The sequence below is a fragment of the Synchiropus splendidus genome, chromosome 4 (genome assembly GCF_027744825.2).
Source record: "Synchiropus splendidus isolate RoL2022-P1 chromosome 4, RoL_Sspl_1.0, whole genome shotgun sequence".
In the NCBI taxonomy this organism is placed as follows: domain Eukaryota; kingdom Metazoa; phylum Chordata; class Actinopteri; order Syngnathiformes; family Callionymidae; genus Synchiropus; species Synchiropus splendidus.
The window spans coordinates 1,587,746-1,608,342 of NC_071337.1; the positions used below are offsets into that span (position 1 = coordinate 1,587,746).

General features: G+C 45.9%; 1 protein-coding gene across 2 annotated transcripts; it reads right to left on the reverse strand.

Annotated features, from left to right (window-relative positions):
• Positions 1 to 9,851: 9,851 nt before the first annotated feature.
• On the reverse strand, positions 9,852 to 19,056 carry LOC128758188 (extracellular matrix protein 2-like). 2 transcript variants are annotated; one of them, XM_053864087.1, is made up of 3 exons: positions 18,818 to 19,056; positions 11,238 to 11,912; positions 9,852 to 10,467 (listed from the first exon to the last, which is right to left on the reverse strand). In XM_053864087.1, exons 2-3 carry the CDS (start codon positions 11,642 to 11,644, stop codon positions 10,170 to 10,172), a joined length of 705 nt encoding a protein of 234 aa, XP_053720062.1. In that variant the 5' UTR covers positions 11,645 to 11,912; positions 18,818 to 19,056; the 3' UTR covers positions 9,852 to 10,169. The 2 variants fall into 2 exon arrangements, with proteins under 2 accessions (XP_053720062.1, XP_053720063.1); XM_053864088.1 differs by lacking the exon at positions 18,818 to 19,056 and adding an exon at positions 11,974 to 12,011.
• Positions 19,057 to 20,597: the final 1,541 nt, after the last annotated feature.

Sequence of the window (20,597 nt, forward strand, 5' to 3'; positions counted from 1 at the left end):
TCATTACAGAGCATTGGCTAGTGTCCTGCGAAGACTGACTGGATTTGACTTTGGGAGAGTCAGCGAGAGGTCACTTGAAACAACACCATAATTACCCCGTAATAACAGTAAATAAGCGTGTTATTAGTTATTATTGGGTTATGTTTCCCCCAATCTGAATCTTGAACTGTTGAAGTGAAGTGGGTGAATAATTCACGTTTTTATGTTTTAAATGTCTTTGATGTCATGTTGTTTTAAAATGGCAAATGTTGGCGATACAGTTCTTCCATGTTTCAGCTGTGTTTTACGTCACCACAGTTATTCTTTTCTCGGCTCTCGAAAATCAGCTGTAGCAATAAAAGCAGTTGGCAGATGCCTGAACAGGTTCATTTGAATGTGTCCATCCCTGTCCCCCTCCCCTCTCGTGCATTGGTGAATTCTATTTGGTTTCACTTAATTCCATTTCAAGCTACGTGGCTGACTATGGATTTTGTACATTACACTAGAAAGTCTATTTGTGCTTTGTTTGTTGCTATAATAATGATAATAATAATAATAATAATAATAATAATAATCAATATTCCGGGTATTTTTGTTCATTCACACGGAGTGGTTGTTGAGCGCCCTCTTTTGGCTGGAACTGAATATTGTGACTTGACTCGACTCATCCGGCACAAAAATTTGGTTTGAATAAAAACAATGAAGGAATAGACGAGCAATCAAAGGCGGGAGTGTCTCCTGTTGTTACGTCAAGAAAGTCAAATCTACTGAAGACGTTCGGCTCACCGGCCTGATGGATGGAGGTACAACAGGGTCAAGAGTTCTGAGTCTGAAAAGGCTTTGAGTCCTAGTGGTTGAAATTGGAAATAAATGCATAATAATAATGTTTTGAAAGCGGAAAAATGTGAAGTGGAATTGAATGAGTCATGGATTTTAGTTTTTAATCTAAAAAATGTAGACAAAGGAAAAGAGAAAAGAAGTTTCAAATGGAGAGAAAAAAAATTTTTTTTATTAAATAAGGTTTCCTGTATTTTTATGTCTAAATATAATCTTTTTTTTCAGTCATGATCAAACCAGCATTTGTCTTTTGTTGCAGTTATTTTATTGACATGGAAGAAACATTTGTGAGACAAAAGCTTTGACTTCAATCCTCTTCATACTCTCATGTGACAGTTGTAAACAAACAGCAGATACTGTGTCCAGACGTGTTTGAGTCACATGAAAATGCATAAATATGTGAAGGGCCACATCAATGTTTCAAGAAAAGCAGAGAAAGTCAGTCAAATCACATGTGAACCTGTCACAGGGACCTGGCAGAACTTCATTCTCAGAGCTCAGCAGGGGGCGCCCATCCCGGCTCTGTGGTCCAGAGTTCAGTAGAAGCGCAGGATCTGCGGGCCCCTCAAGCACCTGAAGGCCCGGGAGTCCAGCCGGCCCATGTGGCTGAGGTTGTGCTCCAGCCGGACCTGGAGCAGGCCGCTCAGAGCCACCTGGCCCCAGCTGTGGATCTGGTTGTGGGTGAGCGCCAGTGAGCGCAGGCCGGGAGGCAGCTGCCGAGGAACCTGCCGCAGGTGGTAGTGGCACAGCTCCAGCTGATGCAGGGCGGAGAGAGACCTGAAGGCGCCCGGCGCCACCTTCACCATCCTGTTCCTTCTGACACGGCCCTCAGCTGGTTACCCTCCAGACGCAGCTCCTCCTGACCGGGAGACCTGCCGGGATGCTGGCCAGGAGGTTCCCGTCCAGGAAGAGGCGCTTGAGAGCGGGGGCGCCGTCAAAGGCGCCTGCGATGGCGCCGTCGGTCAGGCGGTTGTTGCTGAGCAGCAGGAACTCCAGAGAGGAGAGGTGCTTCAGGAGGTCCAGCTGGTTGTTCATCAGGAGGATGTAGCGGGAGTTGGACGGGATGCCATAGGGGACCTGCTCCACTCGTCTGTCGGAGCACTGGACCACGCTGGGAACAGGAACAGCAGAGGGAGACATTGGGGACCTGCTAGGACTGTGGAGCGGGATGTACGGAGCCACACCAGGGTCACAAAGCTTTGCCTCCGGAAACAGTCATGAATGAAATAAGATAAATAAAAAAAACAAGTTTTTCAACTGAAAAAGAGTTTCTCAAAAATATAATCTAAAAAAAAAAAATAAAAGTTTGAAACTGGCAAAAATATGTTGAAGCCAGAAAAAGGAGTTTTGAATATTAAAACAGTTTTAAAATTGAAACTATATCATAGAAAGAGAAAGGAAGTTTTAATACGGAAAAAAAAAGATTATACTTGAGTTTTAATTGAAAATAAAAACATTTGAATCTGAAAAAAAAGGTTTCAATTTAATATGCGGAGAAAAACTCTTCAATCCAATGTTTTTTTTTAATTGAAAATAAACAAATAAAACCTTTCCACTCACAAAAAAGTTTTGAAACTGAAGGACTTGTGAATTTAAAAACAGTTTTGAATTTTACAAAATAGTAAACAAAAAGAGATCAACAGGTTTTAGTTTTATTTTAGTTTTATTTACAAGTTTTATTTTCAAAGAAACTTTAAATCTGAAAATAAATTAATATTTAAATGTAAATAAATATGTAAATGTAAAAAAGTTTAAAATCTGAAAAAACATTGAAAAAAGTATGTAAAAAAAAAAAAATCAAAACTAAAACTAAGATTTTCTTACTTTACTAATCTTACTTTAAGTTACCAGCACAAAAAAAATGAATCTGAAGAAAAAAAACCTTAAATCATTCAGCGTCAAGGATGAAACGTGAGTGATGGTGCTTTCAGTGTCTGAGACAGCGGTGGGAATTTCAGCATGCAGTTTGTGGCTGTCACACACCGTGAGATCATGGAGTTCTTTTCTACCCTGGTGGATCCAGGACGGAGGGTTCATGTGAGCAGAGTGAGGTGCAGGAGCAACATCCCGTCTTACCGTCCGCAGCAGGAGCAGTCGGGGGGGCAGTCGTCGTCTGAGAAGAAGGGGAAAGGGGCCTCTGTGGTCCGCTGGATGCTGTGGTCCGTCTGGGGCCTGCTGACCTGGACCTTCTGCCTCTGACTCCCGTCTTCTGCTCCGGCTGAGGAAGGTCGACCGACCGAGTGGTTGGACCGCTGGGCTGCCGTTGGCTCCTCAGCCTCAGGTTGAGCCACAGTTTCAGAGGTCTGAGGTGCTGCTGTGGTCCAGGGGGCGTGTCCCGTCTGCTTCTCCACTCCCGGGTCTTCCAGGTGCTCCGGCCTGAGGAGCAGCTCTGGAAGCAGATCTTCAATGGGCTTTAATTCGGTGACTGGTGGAGTGACCTTGGCAGAGCGAGAGGTCGAGCCTCCAGGGAGGGGCGTGGCCATCACTCTCCCGGGTGCTGACAGGTCCTGCAGGTGAAGTCCAGCCACCAGCCTCCTCTGCCTCTCCTCCTGCTCTGGAGCTGCCCTCCTCTTCCTCTCCTTCTCAGGATGGACCTCCAAGTAGCTTCTCGCCTCTGGATCCCAGCTGCCCACCTTCCTCTGGAGCGCCCTCTCTGCTCCAGCTGTGGACCACGGTGAGGTCCATCATCTGCTGCCCTCTGAAGCCAGTGGCCTCCACTGCAGCGAAGTCGCTCTCCTTCCGTCCTGGAGGCTGAAGAACAGAGTTACTGACCCACGTCCCTCACAGCCACGTGTGAAGTGGCTGAAGGAACCTGTCAGGAGCTTCGCGTCCTGCTGCGGCGCCTTTCTCTGCTCAGTTGGAGACCAAGGCTGCCATCGGACCAGAACACTGAGGGTCCAGACCCGGGCCGACTCCAGAGGGTTTCATCAAGAGAAGCTCATTTTTGTTCCCCGCAGGAGCAAAAACAGTCCTGAGTATGGAACATCTTCCTGTGTTCCCACAGCTCTAGTGACAGACCGGGTCAGAACCAGGTTGAAGCCGTGTCCAGGTGATGCATCATGGAGGTCAGTGAGGCCAAAACCATCTCACCTGCTGCACCTTCAGTGTCGAACCTACACTGTCTGGCCAAACATGTGGAACATAAAACTGATGCTCTGATCTCAGTCTCGAGCTTTATTTTCACTTACCACAACTCCTGTATAAAAAAAAAAACCTTGAAAATACAACAACAAAAAAAGGATAAATCTGGAGTAAAACAAAGTTTGATGATGTTAAGCAATTTGAATTCACTGTTCAGATATCATTGGATACATTTAATGTAAAAATGGAAATGGTTGATAAAAAAATCGCCACAATAAAAACACATTATTACTATTATTATTATTATTATTATTATTATTATTATTAGTAGTAGTAGTAGTAGTAGTAGTAGTAGTAATAGTAGTATTTATTATTGTACTCACTCACTCATAATTATTATTGTTGTTGTTAATAATAATAATAATAAAAATCGGACTCAGAAAAAAGCAGACGATAAAAAGGTGAAAAATAAATAACATAATAATTTAATAATTTACTTAATGACATTGAGACTGAGAAGGGGGAAATAAAGACTGTTTAAATGTTATTTTATCATATATATATATTTTTTTTTAATTTAGTCAAACATTTATTGTGATTATTATTATTATTATTTAGTGCTGTGTTTAAAAAATCGATTTTCCGATTCTGAATCGATTCGTACATCAATTCCATAAGATCGATTCGTAGGTCCAAAGATCGGATTAATTAATTTACGTTTTAACATATTCCCCGGGTGAAGTGCGCATGCGCGCACCTTGGACACCAAAGTCAAAACAACCTGCCTCCTCACAGTGGCAACACGAGCAACGTTCAGACGCGACCAAACCAAAAATGCGCTCGACAAAAGTATAGCAATTAGCATGTTATGCCTAATGGAGGTACTGGAAGTGTTGCAGTATTGCGGAAATATGACCCACCTCACGAGTCACGTGACGCGACATCACCCAGCGCTCCTGTCCAAGCCATCCACCGGGCCGCAACAAATGAAACTCGAGCGAACTTTACCACTAGCGGGTAATTCTGCACGCTCTGTCAAAATAACTGAAGCGATCGCGGGCTTCATTTGCAAAGATATGCGCCCGTCTTCCGTCGTTGGAAACGAGGGCTTCAGGCGGCTAATGAAAGTAACAGAGGCTCACTATGTTACGGTGTCTCGCAAACCTCTGTTATCCCAAACATGCAGCAGTCAGTCAAAGAAAACGTGAAGAGTAAGCTTCAGTCAGCAGTCAGGGTGGGCATCACAAGTGATGCGTGGACATCTGCGCAATCTTACGCAAGTCTGACAACTCACTATATTGATGAGGAGTGGGACCTCTTGTCGTACGTACTACAGACCACATAGAACTGTTCACATACTGAGCAATGACCGTCAGGTTGCTGTGAAGTCAGCAACCAGCACTCTGTTTACATTTTCAGTGGCTGAGAATATCTTTTTTTCATTTTGGTAATAAAATAAAAATCCTCCTCGTGTGTGACGACCAGAAGATGATACGTCATAAGACTGTGGTCCTGACTGTTGGAGAGACAATGGAGCTGAGCTGTGACGGGGTGGGACCAAACCAGAGTGTTCAGTGGGCCTATTCGACACACCATGGATTAGTCTCAGTAGAGGACAGAACACCTCACGGGCTCCAACTCCAGCTGCTGCAGAACAAAGCTTCCCTCCTGCTCACTGCTGACAGACCTACTGGTTACTTCATCACCTACTTCTGTCTGGAGAAGCAGCAGCTCAGGTGCCACCTTCACAGTCGTTTCCCTGTTGAAGTCTCAGTAGACTATATCCTGCGCTGGGTGGGAGAGAGTCTGGAGCTGAACTGTTCTGACGGCAGCAGGGACCAAACACACAGGTGGATAATGTTTAATTCACTGAGGTCTGAGAAAGAGAGTCTCAACTCCACTCTGATGTTTCCATCTCTGACACTGGGCCACACAGGTTTATACACCTGTTACCTCAGTGATGGTGGTGATGAGAGTTATTTCCTGTACGTGTGTCCTGAGCCTGAGCCTCCTGCTGTGCAGCTCTTCACTGAGGGGGAGGAGCTCACTCTCCACTGTGGGAACTGGAGTCAGACTGATGTGGTTCGCTGGTTCATGAGGTCCAACAGAACCAGAGGACAGGTCTCTTATGTTCATGAGGATCATCCACCAGACAATGTGCATCGCTCCGGCAGCAGCCTGGTGATGAGGAACGTCTCTCTGCAGGACAGTGGACAGGTCTGGTGTGTGGTGTTGAGAGGCCTCGACAACTGTGTGTTCATGTCTGAGACCCTTGTGAAGCTGAGAGAGCCAGAGGAGGATCACCTCCTGCTGAGGTCCGTGCTGCTCAGTGCTGTGGTGCTGGTGCTGATGCTGTGTGTGGGGGGGGTGGTGGGGGTGCTGGTGTGGAGGGGCAGGAGGAGAGAGCAGCTCCCAGCAGCTGTGGAGGAGATGGAGATGTCCCAGCTGTCTCCAGAGTCAGACGCGCAGGAGGAGACTCCGGTCTGAGCCGCCGCGATGCTTGTAAATAACCGCTGACCTTTGACCTCTCTGATGAGGAAAGTGTGCTCTTGATCAGCTTCAATAAACGTGACATGCTTCTGACACACTCTCGGTCTGTGTGACTCACTCACTCACACTCACACACGCGCACGAGCTCCAGGAAACTCTCCGTCCAGTCGACGTGGCAGGTCACGTGATCAACCCCAAACTACACCGAGAGAATGACTTCATGAAAACAAGATCCGCGGGTTGGGCCGGATCCAGAACCGTCTCTGGTTCCGGTCCGGATTTCGAGGGAAAGGTCAGGCGTTTTGAAGGAGTCACGTGACTTCTGGGACGCGCTCAGAGGTCCGCCGGATCTGAGAAGGTCCAGGACCCAAACTTCACGCTTCCATGGCCTCAGCTGGGACTCGCGCAGGTCCTCTCTAAACCGACAACAAGCCGTCGGTGTGTTTTGTTTTTGTTTGTGGAGGTGACGTGCAGTGGTGCTCGTGCACTGAAGGACTCCCGGGGCGAACATTTCACCAAATCATCATCAAAGTGTGAAAAACATGGAAAGACTCTGTCGCTGAACATGATTGTCCAGCATCGACATGAAGTGCGGAAGGTCACAACAGGCCACAAAAGATCAGGTTGTTTCTCTGGTGGCTTTGAGGGTCAAAGGTGAGGGGTGCGACTCAGGTGACACGGGTGACCAGGAGCGTTTCCGTGGTGTCGGACACTCCTTCACCGCAGCGGTGACTTTCATCCAGCCCCGTGTTTAGCCAGGAATGCCTCCAACACGGCCGCTCCTCGGTTTGTTATGATTGAGTCCAAACAATGTGACACGGAGAACATGGCGTCGTTACTTGAAGTAACTCCGGCCAGTCTTGTCTTGAACAGAGAGAGTTTCATACTGGGGGGGGGGTTAAGGTGCGCACTGAGGAGTGGAACGGGAGTTCGTTTTTCCTGTTCTGGAAGAAAAGGACTGCTCGCTTTCCTAATCCTGACCCCTGTGTCGCGACAAGACCAACTTGGTCCAACACCTTCCACGTGTCCTCGGAGCAGGCGCTTCAGGCTTCGGAGTCACGCGCATGAATGAAGCACGCGAGAACGGAAAATAACGATATAAAACATGACAATCAAAACTGCTGAAGCCGAAATATCAGGCCTCACATGGCGACATGTGGAAGCCTCCTCCCCAATAAAAAACACTTCTGAAAACACTTCTTCTTCTTCTTTGGCTTGTATCCTGGCTCGCAGCTGATCTTGTTAGTCATTTGATCTGGGCGGCTTTCAAGTCGCTGCAGCCGAGTGTGAAGCGGCCGGCGTGAGGATCAGCACCTCCAAGTCTGAGGCCATGGTTCTCGACCGGAACAAGGTGGTTTGCTCTCTCTGGGTCGGTGGAGAGTTCTTGCCTCAAGTGGCGGAGTTTAAGTATCTCGGGGTCTTGTTCTCGAGTGAGGGAAAAAGGGAGCGTGAGATTGATAAACAGGTTGGTGCAGCAGCAGCAGTGATGCGGTCGCTGTATCGGAGCTCTGGATTTACCGATGGATCTACGTTCCCACTCTCACCTATGGTCACCAGCTTTGGGTCATGACCGACAGGATGAGAGCAGCTGAGATGAGTTTCCTCCGCAGGGTGGCTGGGCGTCACCCTTAGAGAGTTGGGTCATCCGGGAGGAGCTCGGGGTGGAGCCGCTGCTCCTCCACATCCAGAGGAACCAGCTGAGGTGGCTCGGGCATCTGATCCGGATGCCCCCTGGACGCCTCCCTGGGGAGGTGTTCCGGGCATGTCCTACCGGGAGGAGACCCCGGGGAAGACCCAGGACTGGCTGGAGAGATGATGTCTCCGCTCTGGCCTGGGAACACCTCGGGATCCCCCGGGAGGAGCTGGAGGAGGTTTGTGTGGACCGGGAAGTTTGGGCTTCCCTGCTCTGAATGCTGCCTCCACGACCCGACCCCGGATAAGTGGCAGAAGAAGGTGAAGGTGAGGGGAGGAGTCACCGTCGTCAATGTGCAAGTAAAAAAATCACGACAACCGGCAGGACACACAATAATAAAGGTCTAATAAAGGTTCTTGACAGGGAACATTTATCAGCCTGATTCAGCTCCTTATGTCCGTTCGCAGCGTACTGACCTGTACATCATCATGACAGAGCATTGGCTAGTGTCCTGCGAAGACTGACTGGATTTGACCTTGGGAGAGTCAGCGAGAGGTCACTCGAAACAACACCATAATTACCCCGTAATAACAGTAAATAAGCGTGTTATTAGTTATTATTGGGTTATGTTTCCCCCAATCTGAATCTTGAACTGTTGAAGTGAAGTGGGTGAATAATTCACGTTTTTATGTTTTAAATGTCTTTGATGTCATGTTGTTTTAAAATGGCAAATGTTGGCGATACAGTTCTTCCATGTTTCAGCTGTGTTTTACGTCACCACAGTTATTCTTTTCTCGGCTCTCGAAAATCAGCTGTAGCAATAAAAGCAGTTGGCAGATGCCTGAACAGGTTCATTTGAATGTGTCCATCCCTGTCCCCCTCCCCTCTCGTGCATTGGTGAATTCTATTTGGTTTCACTTAATTCCATTTCAAGCTATGTGGCTGACTATGGATTTTGTACATTACACTAGAAAGTCTATTTGTGCTTTGTTTGTCGCTATAATAATAATAATAATAATAATAATAATAGTAATCATCAATATTCCGGGTATTTTTGTTCATTCACACGGAGTGGTTGTTGAGCGCCCTCTTTTGGCTGGAACTGAATATTGTGACTTGACTCGACTCATCCGGCACAAAAATTTGGTTTGAATAAAAGCAATGAAGGAATAGACGAGCAATCAAAGGCGGGAGTGTCTCCTGTTGTTACGTCAAGAAAGTCAAATCTACTGAAGACGTTCGGCTCACCGGCCTGATGGATGGAGGTACAACAGGGTCAAGAGTTCTGAGTCTGAAAAGGCTTTGAGTCCTAGTGGTTGAAATTGGAAATAAATGCATAATAATAATGTTTTGAAAGCGGAAAAATGTGAAGTGGAATTGAATGAGTCATGGATTTTAGTTTTTAATCTAAAAAATGTAGACAAAGGAAAACAGAAAAGAAGTTTCAAATGGAGAGAAAAAAATGTTTTTTTTATTGAATAAGGTTTCCTGTATTTTTATGTCTAAATATAATCTTTTTTTTCAGTCATGATCAAACCAGCATTTGTCTTTTGTTGCAGTTATTTTATTGACATGGAAGAAACATTTGTGAGACAAAAGCTTTGACTTCAATCCTCTTCATACTCTCATGTGACAGTTGTAAACAAACAGCAGATACTGTGTCCAGACGTGTTTGAGTCACATGAAAATGCATAAATATGTGAAGGGCCACATCAATGTTTCAAGAAAAGCAGAGAAAGTCAGTCAAATCACATGTGAACCTGTCACAGGGACCTGGCAGAACTTCATTCTCAGAGCTCAGCAGGGGGCGCCCATCCCGGCTCTGTGGTCCAGAGTTCAGTAGAAGCGCAGGATCTGCGGGCCCCTCAAGCACCTGAAGGCCCGGGAGTCCAGCCGGCCCATGTGGCTGAGGTTGTGCTCCAGCCGGACCTGGAGCAGGCCGCTCAGAGCCACCTGGCCCCAGCAGAAGGCGTCGGGGGACACGCTGTGGATCCGGTTGTGGGTGAGCGCCAGTGAGCGCAGGCCGGGAGGCAGCTGCCGAGGAACCTGCCGCAGGTGGTTGTGGCACAGCTCCAGCTGATGCAGGGCGGAGAGAGACCTGAAGGCACCCGGCGCCACCTTCACCATCCTGTTCCTTCTGACACGGCCCTCAGCTGGTTACCCTCCAGACGCAGCTCCTCCAGACCGGGAGACCTGCCGGGACGCTGGCCAGGAGGTTCCCGTCCAGGAAGAGGCGCTTGAGAGCGGGGGCGCCGTCAAAGGCGTCTGCGATGGCACCGTCGGTCAGGCGGTTGTTGCTGAGCAGCAGGAACTCCAGAGAGGAGAGGTGCTTCAGGAGGTCCAGCTGGATGCCCTGGATGTGGTTGTTCATCAGGAGGATGTAGCGGGAGTTGGACGGGATGCCGTAGGGGACCTGCTCCACTCGTCTGTCGGAGCACTGGACCACACTGGGAACAGGAACAGCAGAGGGAGACATTGGGGACCTGCTAGGACTGTGGAGCGGGATGTACGGAGCCACACCAGGGTCACAAAGCTTTGCATCCGGAAACAGTCATGAATGAAATAAGATGAATAAAAAAAACAAGTTTTTCAACTGAAAAAGAGTTTCTCATTAAAAAATAAAATAAAAGTTTGAAACTGGCAAAAATATGTTGAAGCCAGAAAAAAGAGTTTTGAATATTAAAACAGTTTTAAAATTGAAACGACATCATAGAAAGAGAAAGGAAGTTTGAATATGAAAAAAAAAAGATTATACTTGAGTTTTAATTCAAAATAAAAACATTTCAATCTGAAAAAAAAGGTTTCAATTTAATATGCGGAGAAAAAGTCTTCAATCCAATGGTTTTTTTTTTTATTGAAAATAAACAAATAAAACCTTTCCACTCACAAAAAAGTAAGACTTGTGAATTTAAAAACAGTTTTGAATTTTACAAAATAGTAAACAAAAAGAGAGCTACAGGTTTCAGTTTTATTTTAGTTTTATTTACAAGTTTTATTTTCAAAGAAACTTTAAATCTGAAAATAAATTAATATTTAAATGTAAATAAATATGTAAATGTAGAAAAGTTTAAAATCTGAAAAAACATTGAAAAAGTATGTAAAAAAAAAAAAAAAATCAAAACTAAAACTAAGATTTAATGCTGTTGTAGATGTTTATCTACAACAGCATTGGGTTCATGTGAGCAGAGTGAGGTGCAAGAGCAACATCCCGTCTTACCGTCCGTAGCAGGAGCAGTCGGGGGGGCAGTCGTCGTCTGAGAAGAAGGGGAAAGGGGCCTCTGTGGTCCGCTGGATGCTGTGGTCCGTCTGGGGCCTGCTGACCTGGACCTTCTGCCTCTGACTCCCGTCTTCTGCTCCGGCTGAGGAAGGTCGACCGACCGAGTGGTTGGAGCGCTGGGCTGCCGTTGGCTCCTCAGCCTCAGGTTGAGCCACAGTTTCAGAGGTCTGAGGTGCTGCTGTGGTCCAGGGGGCGTGTCCCGTCCGCTTCTCCACTCCCGGGTCTTCCAGGTGCTCCGGCCTGAGGAGCAGCTCTGGAAGCAGATCTTCAATGGGCTTTAATTCGGTGACTGGTGGAGTGACCTTGGCAGAGCGAGAGGTCGAGCCTCCAGGGAGGGGCGTGGCCATCACTCTCCCGGGTGCTGACAGGTCCTGCAGGTGAAGTCCAGCCACCAGCCTCCTCTGCCTCTCCTCCTGCTCTGGAGCTGTCCTCCTCTTCCTCTCCTTCTCAGGATGGACCTCCAAGTAGCTTCTCGCCTCTGGATCCCAGCTGCCCACCTTCCTCTGGAGCGCCCTCTCTGCTCCAGCTGTGGACCACGGTGAGGTCCATCATCTGCTGCCCTCTGAAGCCAGTGGCCTCCACTGCAGCGAAGTCGCTCTCCGTCCGTCCTGGAGGCTGAAGAACAGAGTTACTGACCCACGTCCCTCACAGCCACGTGTGAAGTGGCTGAAGGAACCTGTCAGGAGCTTCGCGCCCTGCTGCGGCGCCTTTCTCTGCTCAGTTGGAGACCAAGGCTGCCATCGGACCAGAACACTGAGGGTCCAGACCCGGGCCGACTCCAGAGGGTTTCATCAAGAGAAGCTCATTTTTGTTCCCCGCAGGAGCAAAAACAGTCCTGAGTATGGAACATCTTCCTGTGTTCCCACAGCTCTAGTGACAGACCGGGTCAGAACCAGGTTGAAGCCGTGTCCAGGTGATGCATCATGGAGGTCAGTGAGGCCAAAACCATCTCACCTGCTGCTCCTTCAGTGTCGAACCTACACTGTCTGGCCAAACATGTGGAACATAAAACTGATGCTCTGATCTCAGTCTCGAGCTTTATTTTCACTTACCACAACTCCTGAATAAAAAAAAAAACCTTGAAAATACAACAACAAAAAAAGGATAAATCTGGAGTAAAACAAAGTTTGATGATGTTAAGCAATTTGAATTCACTGTTCAGATATCATTGGATACATTTAATGTAAAAATGGAAATGGTTGATAAAAAAATCGCCACAATAAAAACACATTATTACTATTATTATTATTATTATTAGTAGTAGTAGTAATAGTAGTATTTATTATTGTACTCACTCACTCATAATTATTATTGTTGTTGTTAATAATAATAATAATTATTATTAATAATAATAATAATAATAATAAAAATCGGAGAAAAAAGCAGACTATAAAAAGGTGAAAAATAAATAACATAATAATTTAATAATTTACTTAATGACATTGAGACTGAGAAGGGGGAAATAAAGACTGTTTAAATGTTATTTTATCATATATATATATATTTTTTTAATTTAGTCAAACATTTATTGTGATTATTATTATTATTATTTAGTGCTGTGTTTAAAAAATCGATTTTCCGATTCTGAATCGATTCGTACATCAATTCCATAAGATCGATTCGTAGGTCCAAAGATCGGATTAATTAATTTACGTTTTAACATATTCCCCGGGTGAAGTGCGCATGCGCGCACCTTGGACACCAAAGTCAAAACAACATGCCTCCTCACAGTGGCAACACGAGCAACGTTCAGACGCGACCAAACCAAAAACGCGCTCGACAAAAGTATAGCAATTAGCATGTTATGCCTAATGGAGGTACTGGAAGTGTTGCAGTATTGCGGAAATACGACCCACCTCACGAGTCACGTGACGCGACATCACCCAGCGCTCCTGTCCAAGCCATCCACCGGGCCACAACAAATGAAACTCGAGCGAACTTTACCACTAGCGGGTAATTCTGCACGCTCTGTCAAAATAACTGAAGCGATCGCGGGCTTCATTTGCAAAGATATGCGCCCGTCTTCCGTCGTTGGAAACGAGGGCTTCAGGCGGCTAATGAAAGTAACAGAGGCTCACTATGTTACGGTGTCTCGCAAACGTCTGTTATCCCAAACATGCAGCAGTCAGTCAAAGAAAACGTGAAGAGTAAGCTTCAGTCAGCAGTCAGGGTGGGCATTACAAGTGATGCGTGGACATCTGCGCAATCTTACACGAGTCTGACAACTCACTATATTGATGAGGAGTGGGACCTCTTCTCACACGTACTACAGACCACATAGAACTGTTCACATACTGAGCAATGACCGTCAGGTTGCTGTGAAGTCAGTAACCAGCACTCTGTTTACATTTTCAGTGGCTGAGAATATCTTTTTTTCATTTTGGTAATAAAATAAAAACGCATTAGTATTAAACAGCAGCATCTTTTGGGTGAATTTTTAATGTCATATTTCTAATAATGCACCAGTCCCATGAGCAGTCACATCTGGATCTTTATTATCATTGACTATCAATCCTTCATTCTTTTCCTGTTGAATGTCAATATGATACTAGTATTAATACGTTGTGTAACTTGTCATGTGATCATGCCAACAGCTCAGAAAATGGTTTAAATACTAACCTGAATCGAGATCGGATCGGATCGAATCGAATCGAATCGAATCGTGACAACCGATTCTAAGTCATGAGAATCGGAATCGAATCGATTCTTGAAATTAGAATCGATACCCAGCCCTACTACATATGATAATCAAGTTACTAACCTTCACACACTTAACTTCTGATTAAGCAATATGCCTCCTCATTCAGAATACGTCTTCATTTGAACTGCAGTTTATAATACTCTTTATAATTCTTGTGAAAACACGTTCTATTACAAACTCAATACACACACTATCTACTAATAACAGGACTTAACAGTCAGTTCTTTATCTATTCAACAGTAAAACCTTTGCAAATTGTTCTGAAAAGGATACAGTAGCGATCTTGAAGAGTGGTCTGGGTTCCCCAACTGTTGTCTCACACTGACCGGATAGACCCGCAGAGGCCTCGATGTCGGATGACCAAGACGATCATATGTGTAAACTTGTCTTGGCTTTCTGACTCTCGCTGGTCTATGTCTGGGTGTTTCCAAATCACCATCCTCTTCAGATTCAACCCCACTCTCATCAGCAACAGATCCCACGTCAATGTTCACTTCAGGAGGATCGACTTCCTGGTTTTCTTGATACACAGGTGCCTCTACTTGAGCATCTCCCATTTGATTGCGAGGATGAAACTCTTCTGCTTCTGCATCTAGTAAACTCTCAGCGTGTCTTGGTGAGGTCCACAATGAAAAGTCAGGAACACAAGAACTGTCCGAATCAGAGGAGTTATCACTCATTCTTTCTCGACACTCTCTTATGTTTTGACTTGGCTGTCTTCGTTCTGAATCCTCTTCCCTTCCGCTTCTGTTTTTTCCTTTAGTAGACTCTTTGTCAACCAGATACGGACATGGCAAGAGCAAGTTACGGTGTAAGACTCGTTTTCTTCCTGGACCATGTAGCGGTTCGACAACATAAACAGGGCTATCTGGCCCTCTCCTTTTACTGACTACATATATGGAGTCTTCCCAGTAGCTGCGTAGCTTTCCAGGTCCTCCCCTTGGGGTAAGATTTCTGACCAGTACATGGTCACCTGGTTCAAGTGAGCAACTCCATGTCAGCTGATTATAGTTTCTTTGTCCCCTCTTTGCACATTTTCTCATGTTTTGCATTGCGATTTCGTATGCTTGATGCATTGCGTCTCTCCATTTTTCTGCATAATCTACAGGTGATTGTTTCTGGTCTTCTCTTCTTGGGAAGAGTAAATCAACAGGCAACATTGGCTCGCGTCCAAAAAGTAAAAAGAAGGGGGAGAAACCAGTGGCATCGCTCACAGTTGAGTTGTATGCATGGACGACCTTATTAAGATGTTCCTTCCACCTTGATTTCTGAGTCTCCTCCAGTGTACGTAACATCCCCAAAAGTGTTCGATTGAACCGCTCTGCTGGGTTACCTTGAGGGTGGTATGGTGTTGTTCGAGAGTGCTGGATACCACTGTAACGCTGGAGTTTTCGAAAGAGATGGTTCTCAAACTCTTTTTCCTGATCATGGTGGATTTTTGATGGGAAACCAAAACGTGGAATGTAATCATCAAACAGCTTCTTTGCTGCAGTTTTGCCCGATTTGTCTTTTGTTGCGTACGCCTGGGCATATTTAGTAAAATGATCCACCACTACAAGAATATACTCTTCTCCTCCACTACTCTTTTCAAGGTGTACATAGTCGATGCAGATCATTTCAAACGGTGCAGAAGTCTCAATACTCTGTATAGGTGTCCTTGTGGCTCTGTTAGGTTTTTTCCTCTTCATGCAGCAACAGACTTGTGTTACATGATGTTCTATTTCCTGTCTTATTTTCGGCCAAAAGAAACGTTGTCTGGCAAGAGAAACCACACGATCAGCACCCAAGTGCCCCGTCTCCTCATGAAGCAACTTGTAAATCGTCGGTTTCAGAGAATTTGGGATTACTAATTGTGACCTAGATGTTGTTTCTCTCCTCAGGATTCCATCTTCATTCATTTGTAACCGAGGCCACTCTCTGAGGAGCTGTCGGACTGGTGTGTTAGATGTGGCTCAGTTCTCTCAGTTCTTTTTAATGTCAAGACTCTGCTGATGGTCGGATCACTGTTCTGTGCAGTCTTAATTTCATCAGCTGTAAGAGCTTTAATCGGACTAGAAATTCTGCTCATTTCTGGGAATGCGTCCACGTTGCAGGTGACAGCCGAGATCCAATTGAGTTGTCCTTTGCTTTCTTTTTCCAGTGCCACTCCAATGGCTTCAACATCTTCCTGTCTGTACTGCTCAGTACACTCATGCATTATTTCCTCCATTGGTTTTGGTCTGCGGGAAAGAAAATCTGCATCTCGGTTCGCTGGTCCTGGTCTATACTTGATGGTAAATCTGTAGTCTGCTAACTCTGCAATCCAGCGATGTCCAGTAGCATTAAGTTTTGCAGACTTGGTGACATAAGTTAATGGGTTGTTATCACTGTACACAGTGAAATGGGGTGCGTGAAACAAGTAATCACGAAAGCGTTCTGTGACGGCCCATTTTAGTGCCAGAAACTCTAATTTCCCAGAGTGCAGTTTATAGTTTTTCTCTGCTGCAGTCAATGTTCGAGAGCCATAGGATATCACTCTGAGAGATCCATCCTGTCGTTGATACAAGACTGCCCCCAAGCCTGGTTCTGATGCATCCACATGGAGAATGAATGGCTTCTCCAAATCCGGGTATGCCATAACAGATATGGAATTCAGTGAGTTGTTCTTGGATGATCGGTCCGGCATGCCACGGTGCTTCATGATGTGGTTCAAACAACACGCGTGTTCCACCTAGTATTCTGCCGTTAATTTTGCAACAATCAACTTCCATCACTGTGTTCTTTTCTATTACGACAGGCTGTCTGCTTAACCTTACAACCTGTGGTTCGCTTTGTCAGCACTGATAAAACAGCTATGGCAGTTTTGTGTCCCACTTCAAGGGCTGAAGAAAGTCTCTGTACCATGTGACCTTGAGGATGACAGCCTTCAGTACTATCATTTGCTGGCGCTAGTTCTTCTATCACATTAAAGCCAATGACAGGGCATGAGAACTCACTGCTGGCCACAAGAATTGGGACTATGACAGGGCTGTCGTGCATTCCTGACATGGCATTTTTAGACAGCGAAAAGTCCAGACACATCCAACCTTCGTATGGAATTATTGTCCCATTTGCTGCAGACAATTCAAGCCCACCTTCTTCAAGCAGCTCCTTCACTGATCTCAACTCAACGTCAGGCAAATGTTCTCTCTTCCAGTCTTTTCCCACAATAGACACTTGTGAGCCTGTGTCCCACAGCACTGTGGTATTGACACCACCTAAAGTAGCTTGAATTAAGCATTTTTTTCCTACCAGCTTGGCAGTTTGCTGTTGTTTACCGCTGACTGGTACTCCACAGTTGAACTGGTTCATTTTCAACACCATGTCTTCAAAGGTTTGCTTATTTTCAATCTTATTCATTGTAACTGTTATGTTTTGGCGACGACAGCCTACAGCCCAATGTTCGGAGCTTCCACATTTATAGCAGTGGTTACACCTTCCGTCTGGATTAGCTGTTTGACACTGTTGACACCTTCTCTGTTCTGACACTCTGGGTCGTCTTGGGTATTTCCCGTCTCCTTGGTTGCGCTTTTGCAGGTTTGGAGTTGAAGAGGTGCGACTAAGGCCAGCAATCTGTCTAGTTAGGCTTTGTATGGCTTCACATATTGCCCGATTTCCTTCATCCACCTTCTCCATCAAAGTATCACGCTTTAGGGATTCTTTCTGTTTCTTTGTTGTGCTCACTTGGCTTCCAGACTCTTCCCTATCAGTTTCTTTATATTTGTGATTTATGGAAGACACTTTCACAGTTCTTGTTTTTAATGTTGCTGTCAACTTGTTCTTTCTTTCCACCTCCAAGCTATAGACAGCTGTCATTTTCTCCAAAAGAAGTTCGTCTTTTACGTTGGCATCCTGCAAGTAGGCTTTCATGTCTGCTCGCATCGAATCATCCTGAAGACCGGTCAAGATTGTTTGTAGAAACTGATTTTGTATTAGTTCTGAGCTGTATTTCAATCCAGAATCAACTCTCTCTGATGCAAACAACACTTGCTGTCTTAAGTCCATGGCTCTGACAAGAAATTGTATCGGCGTTTCTCTTTGTTCTTGGCCTGCTCGCGTGAGGGAGTGATACAACTCTGTGGCATCCTTCTCAATATAATGTGTTCTTAATATTTGTCTGAGAGCCTGTAGTGTCAGGTCAGCACGACTTTCCAGGTAACTTCTTAATTTCAGCATGACAGCATCAATGACTTCTCCTTCATCATATCCCTTCTTGATTGCTTTTTGGATTTGCCTTTCCAAACTTGCATATCCTAGTTTGTCTTTCTGATGAGGTTCTCCAATTTGTCCAATTATTTTTAGCTCTCTTCTGTACAAATGGTGGACCGAAGTATTTTGAGGGGGGATATTTGAAAATCCCCTTTTATTTGTGTCATTTACTTCCTTTTCGTCTCGAACGCCTCTCGTTGTAGTACCACTCTCAACCACTTGGGGGTGCTCGGATGCCGATTGTTTCGACGTAGAGCCTTGACTCCTTTCGCTCTTTAACACGTCGATTCGATCATTAAGTTCCAGCAAAAGAGACATTCCTCCGTCTTCAAGTGACATGACATCATCCCCTTCTAGTTTCTGAATGACTTGTCTCCTTAACTTGCGAGGTTTGTCCTTGTCACCCTCATCCACGATCAGACCGAGTGCATCACATACGTCATTCAGCTGCAACGCCGACAGTGTCGGTAACTTTTCTTCTATTTCTTCAAGAATACATTCCCACGCCGGTGATATTTGACGGGCCTCAGACATCATGGACACGTTTTACACTCTCTGACTGTTGATTGTGTATGGTTTACGGATGACTTACGTGGCTTCGCTGACGTGTGTCTTCGACCGATAGCAGCACAATCCTCGACCATCCGGAAATCCAATCAGTGTAGGACCGGGTGGAAACACCAATTTTATGTTGCCCCCTCGAAACACGAGTCTTAATCCAGTTTCGGCAACTTTATTCATCCCGGTTCTGTGTTTTATTTCTTTCCGTTGGACAGAGTGAGGCACAAAGTCAGGTTCAACCACATGTATACACCACACCGCTCGCGCGCCTCTTCTCGCCCCTTTTATGACGTCATCCACACTCGACAAACAGAAATACATCACCCCGACACCACAGCAAGACAAAACAAAACTAGATCAAAAGAAAATACTTCAAATCTCCAGGTCGCTACAATAGCTGACAGAAATGTGACTCCATGTTCATGTGCAGCAGGTCTTCTCCTCCATGTCTGCACAGTTTCATGTCACGTCAGCAGCGCAGCTTGCAGTGAAGCTCTGAGTGTGTGTCAGTGTCATGAGGGCTGTTTTTGCAATGTGATGTTACAATTCAGACATAGACTGAGATCCAAAATGGGTACAAGCAACACAAACCGCCTCAGTGTTTGTGGCACCAAAAAATAAAAACAATGCGCAGCACTTCTTGTTTGGCCAAAGAAAGAGTGAAAATGAATCCAAAGTGCGTCACTGACCTTCAGCTCAAACAAGGTCAACAGTGTGCGCCTCTTACTCTCAGCTCAAAGTGACAACAGAAACAGTGTGTGAGAGTCGTAGTGCACAGGTGAGAAGAATGCAAAACATGCACTAACATGGAGCTCTGACAAACAACTCAAACCACTGAATAAAAGAAAGATTAAAATGTGATTCATTCATCGCAAAAGCCGTCATTATTTTGGTTAAAATCTTGGAGTCTGCAAATGTGTAGTTTGATGCACAGATGTGCGACTGGACTTGCAAGTCAGCAGCTTCACCTCCATGAATGTGAGACATGTGAATAAAGAGTCCGTGTGTTGGTCTGATGCTGCGGTGCTGCCTCCGCTCTTCACACCTGATCAAGCGAACAGGAAGTGTTCCTCTCGTCACGTCCTGCTGATGGTGTTGAGATAGAGAGGATGAAGCAGCCGTCGCAGCAGAGTGTCTGACAGACGACACCATGGCTGCACTGCTGCTGCTGCTGCTGCTCTGCTCCAACATCCAGGCTCAGGTCATCACAGACAGAGTCTGGAGCTGAACTGTTCTGACGGCAGCAGGGACCAAACACACAGCTGGATGATGGGGAATTCACTGTGGTCTGAGAGAGAGAGTCTCAACTCCACTCTGATGTTTCCATCTCTGACACTGGGCCACTCAGGTGTATACACCTGTCACCTCAGTGATGATGGTAATGAGAGTTATCTCCTGTGGGTGTGTCCTGAGCCTGAGCCTCCTGCTGTGCAGCTCTTCACTGAGTGGGAGGAGCTCACTCTCCACTGTGGGAACTGGAGTCAGACTGATGTGGTTCACTGGTTCATGAGGTCCAACAGAACCAGTGGACAGGTCTGGTGTGTGGTTACGAGAGACCTTCTCTGTGTGTTCAGGTCTGAGACCCTGGTGAAGCTGAGAGAGCCAGAGGAGGATCACCTCCTGCTGAGGTCCGTGCTGCTCAGTGCTGTGGTGCTGGTGCTGATGCTGTGTGTGGGGGGGGTGGTGGGGGGGCTGGTGTGGAGGGGCAGGAGGAGAGAGCAGCTCCCAGCAGCTGTGGAGGAGATGGAGATGTCCCAGCTGTCTCCAGAGTCAGACGCGCAGGAGGAGACTCCGGTCTGAGCCGCCGCGAT

Bases quoted from the DNA above. Each gene is read 5' to 3' on its own strand.
- LOC128758188 (XM_053864087.1), bottom strand. From the start codon at position 11,644: ATGGCCACGCCCCTCCCTGGAGGCTCGACCTCTCGCTCTGCCAAGGTC. The intron at 10,468-11,237 runs GTAAGACGGGAT...TCCTGTTCCCAG, and splicing joins GACTGCTCCTGCTACGGACG to TGTGGTCCAGTGCTCCGACA.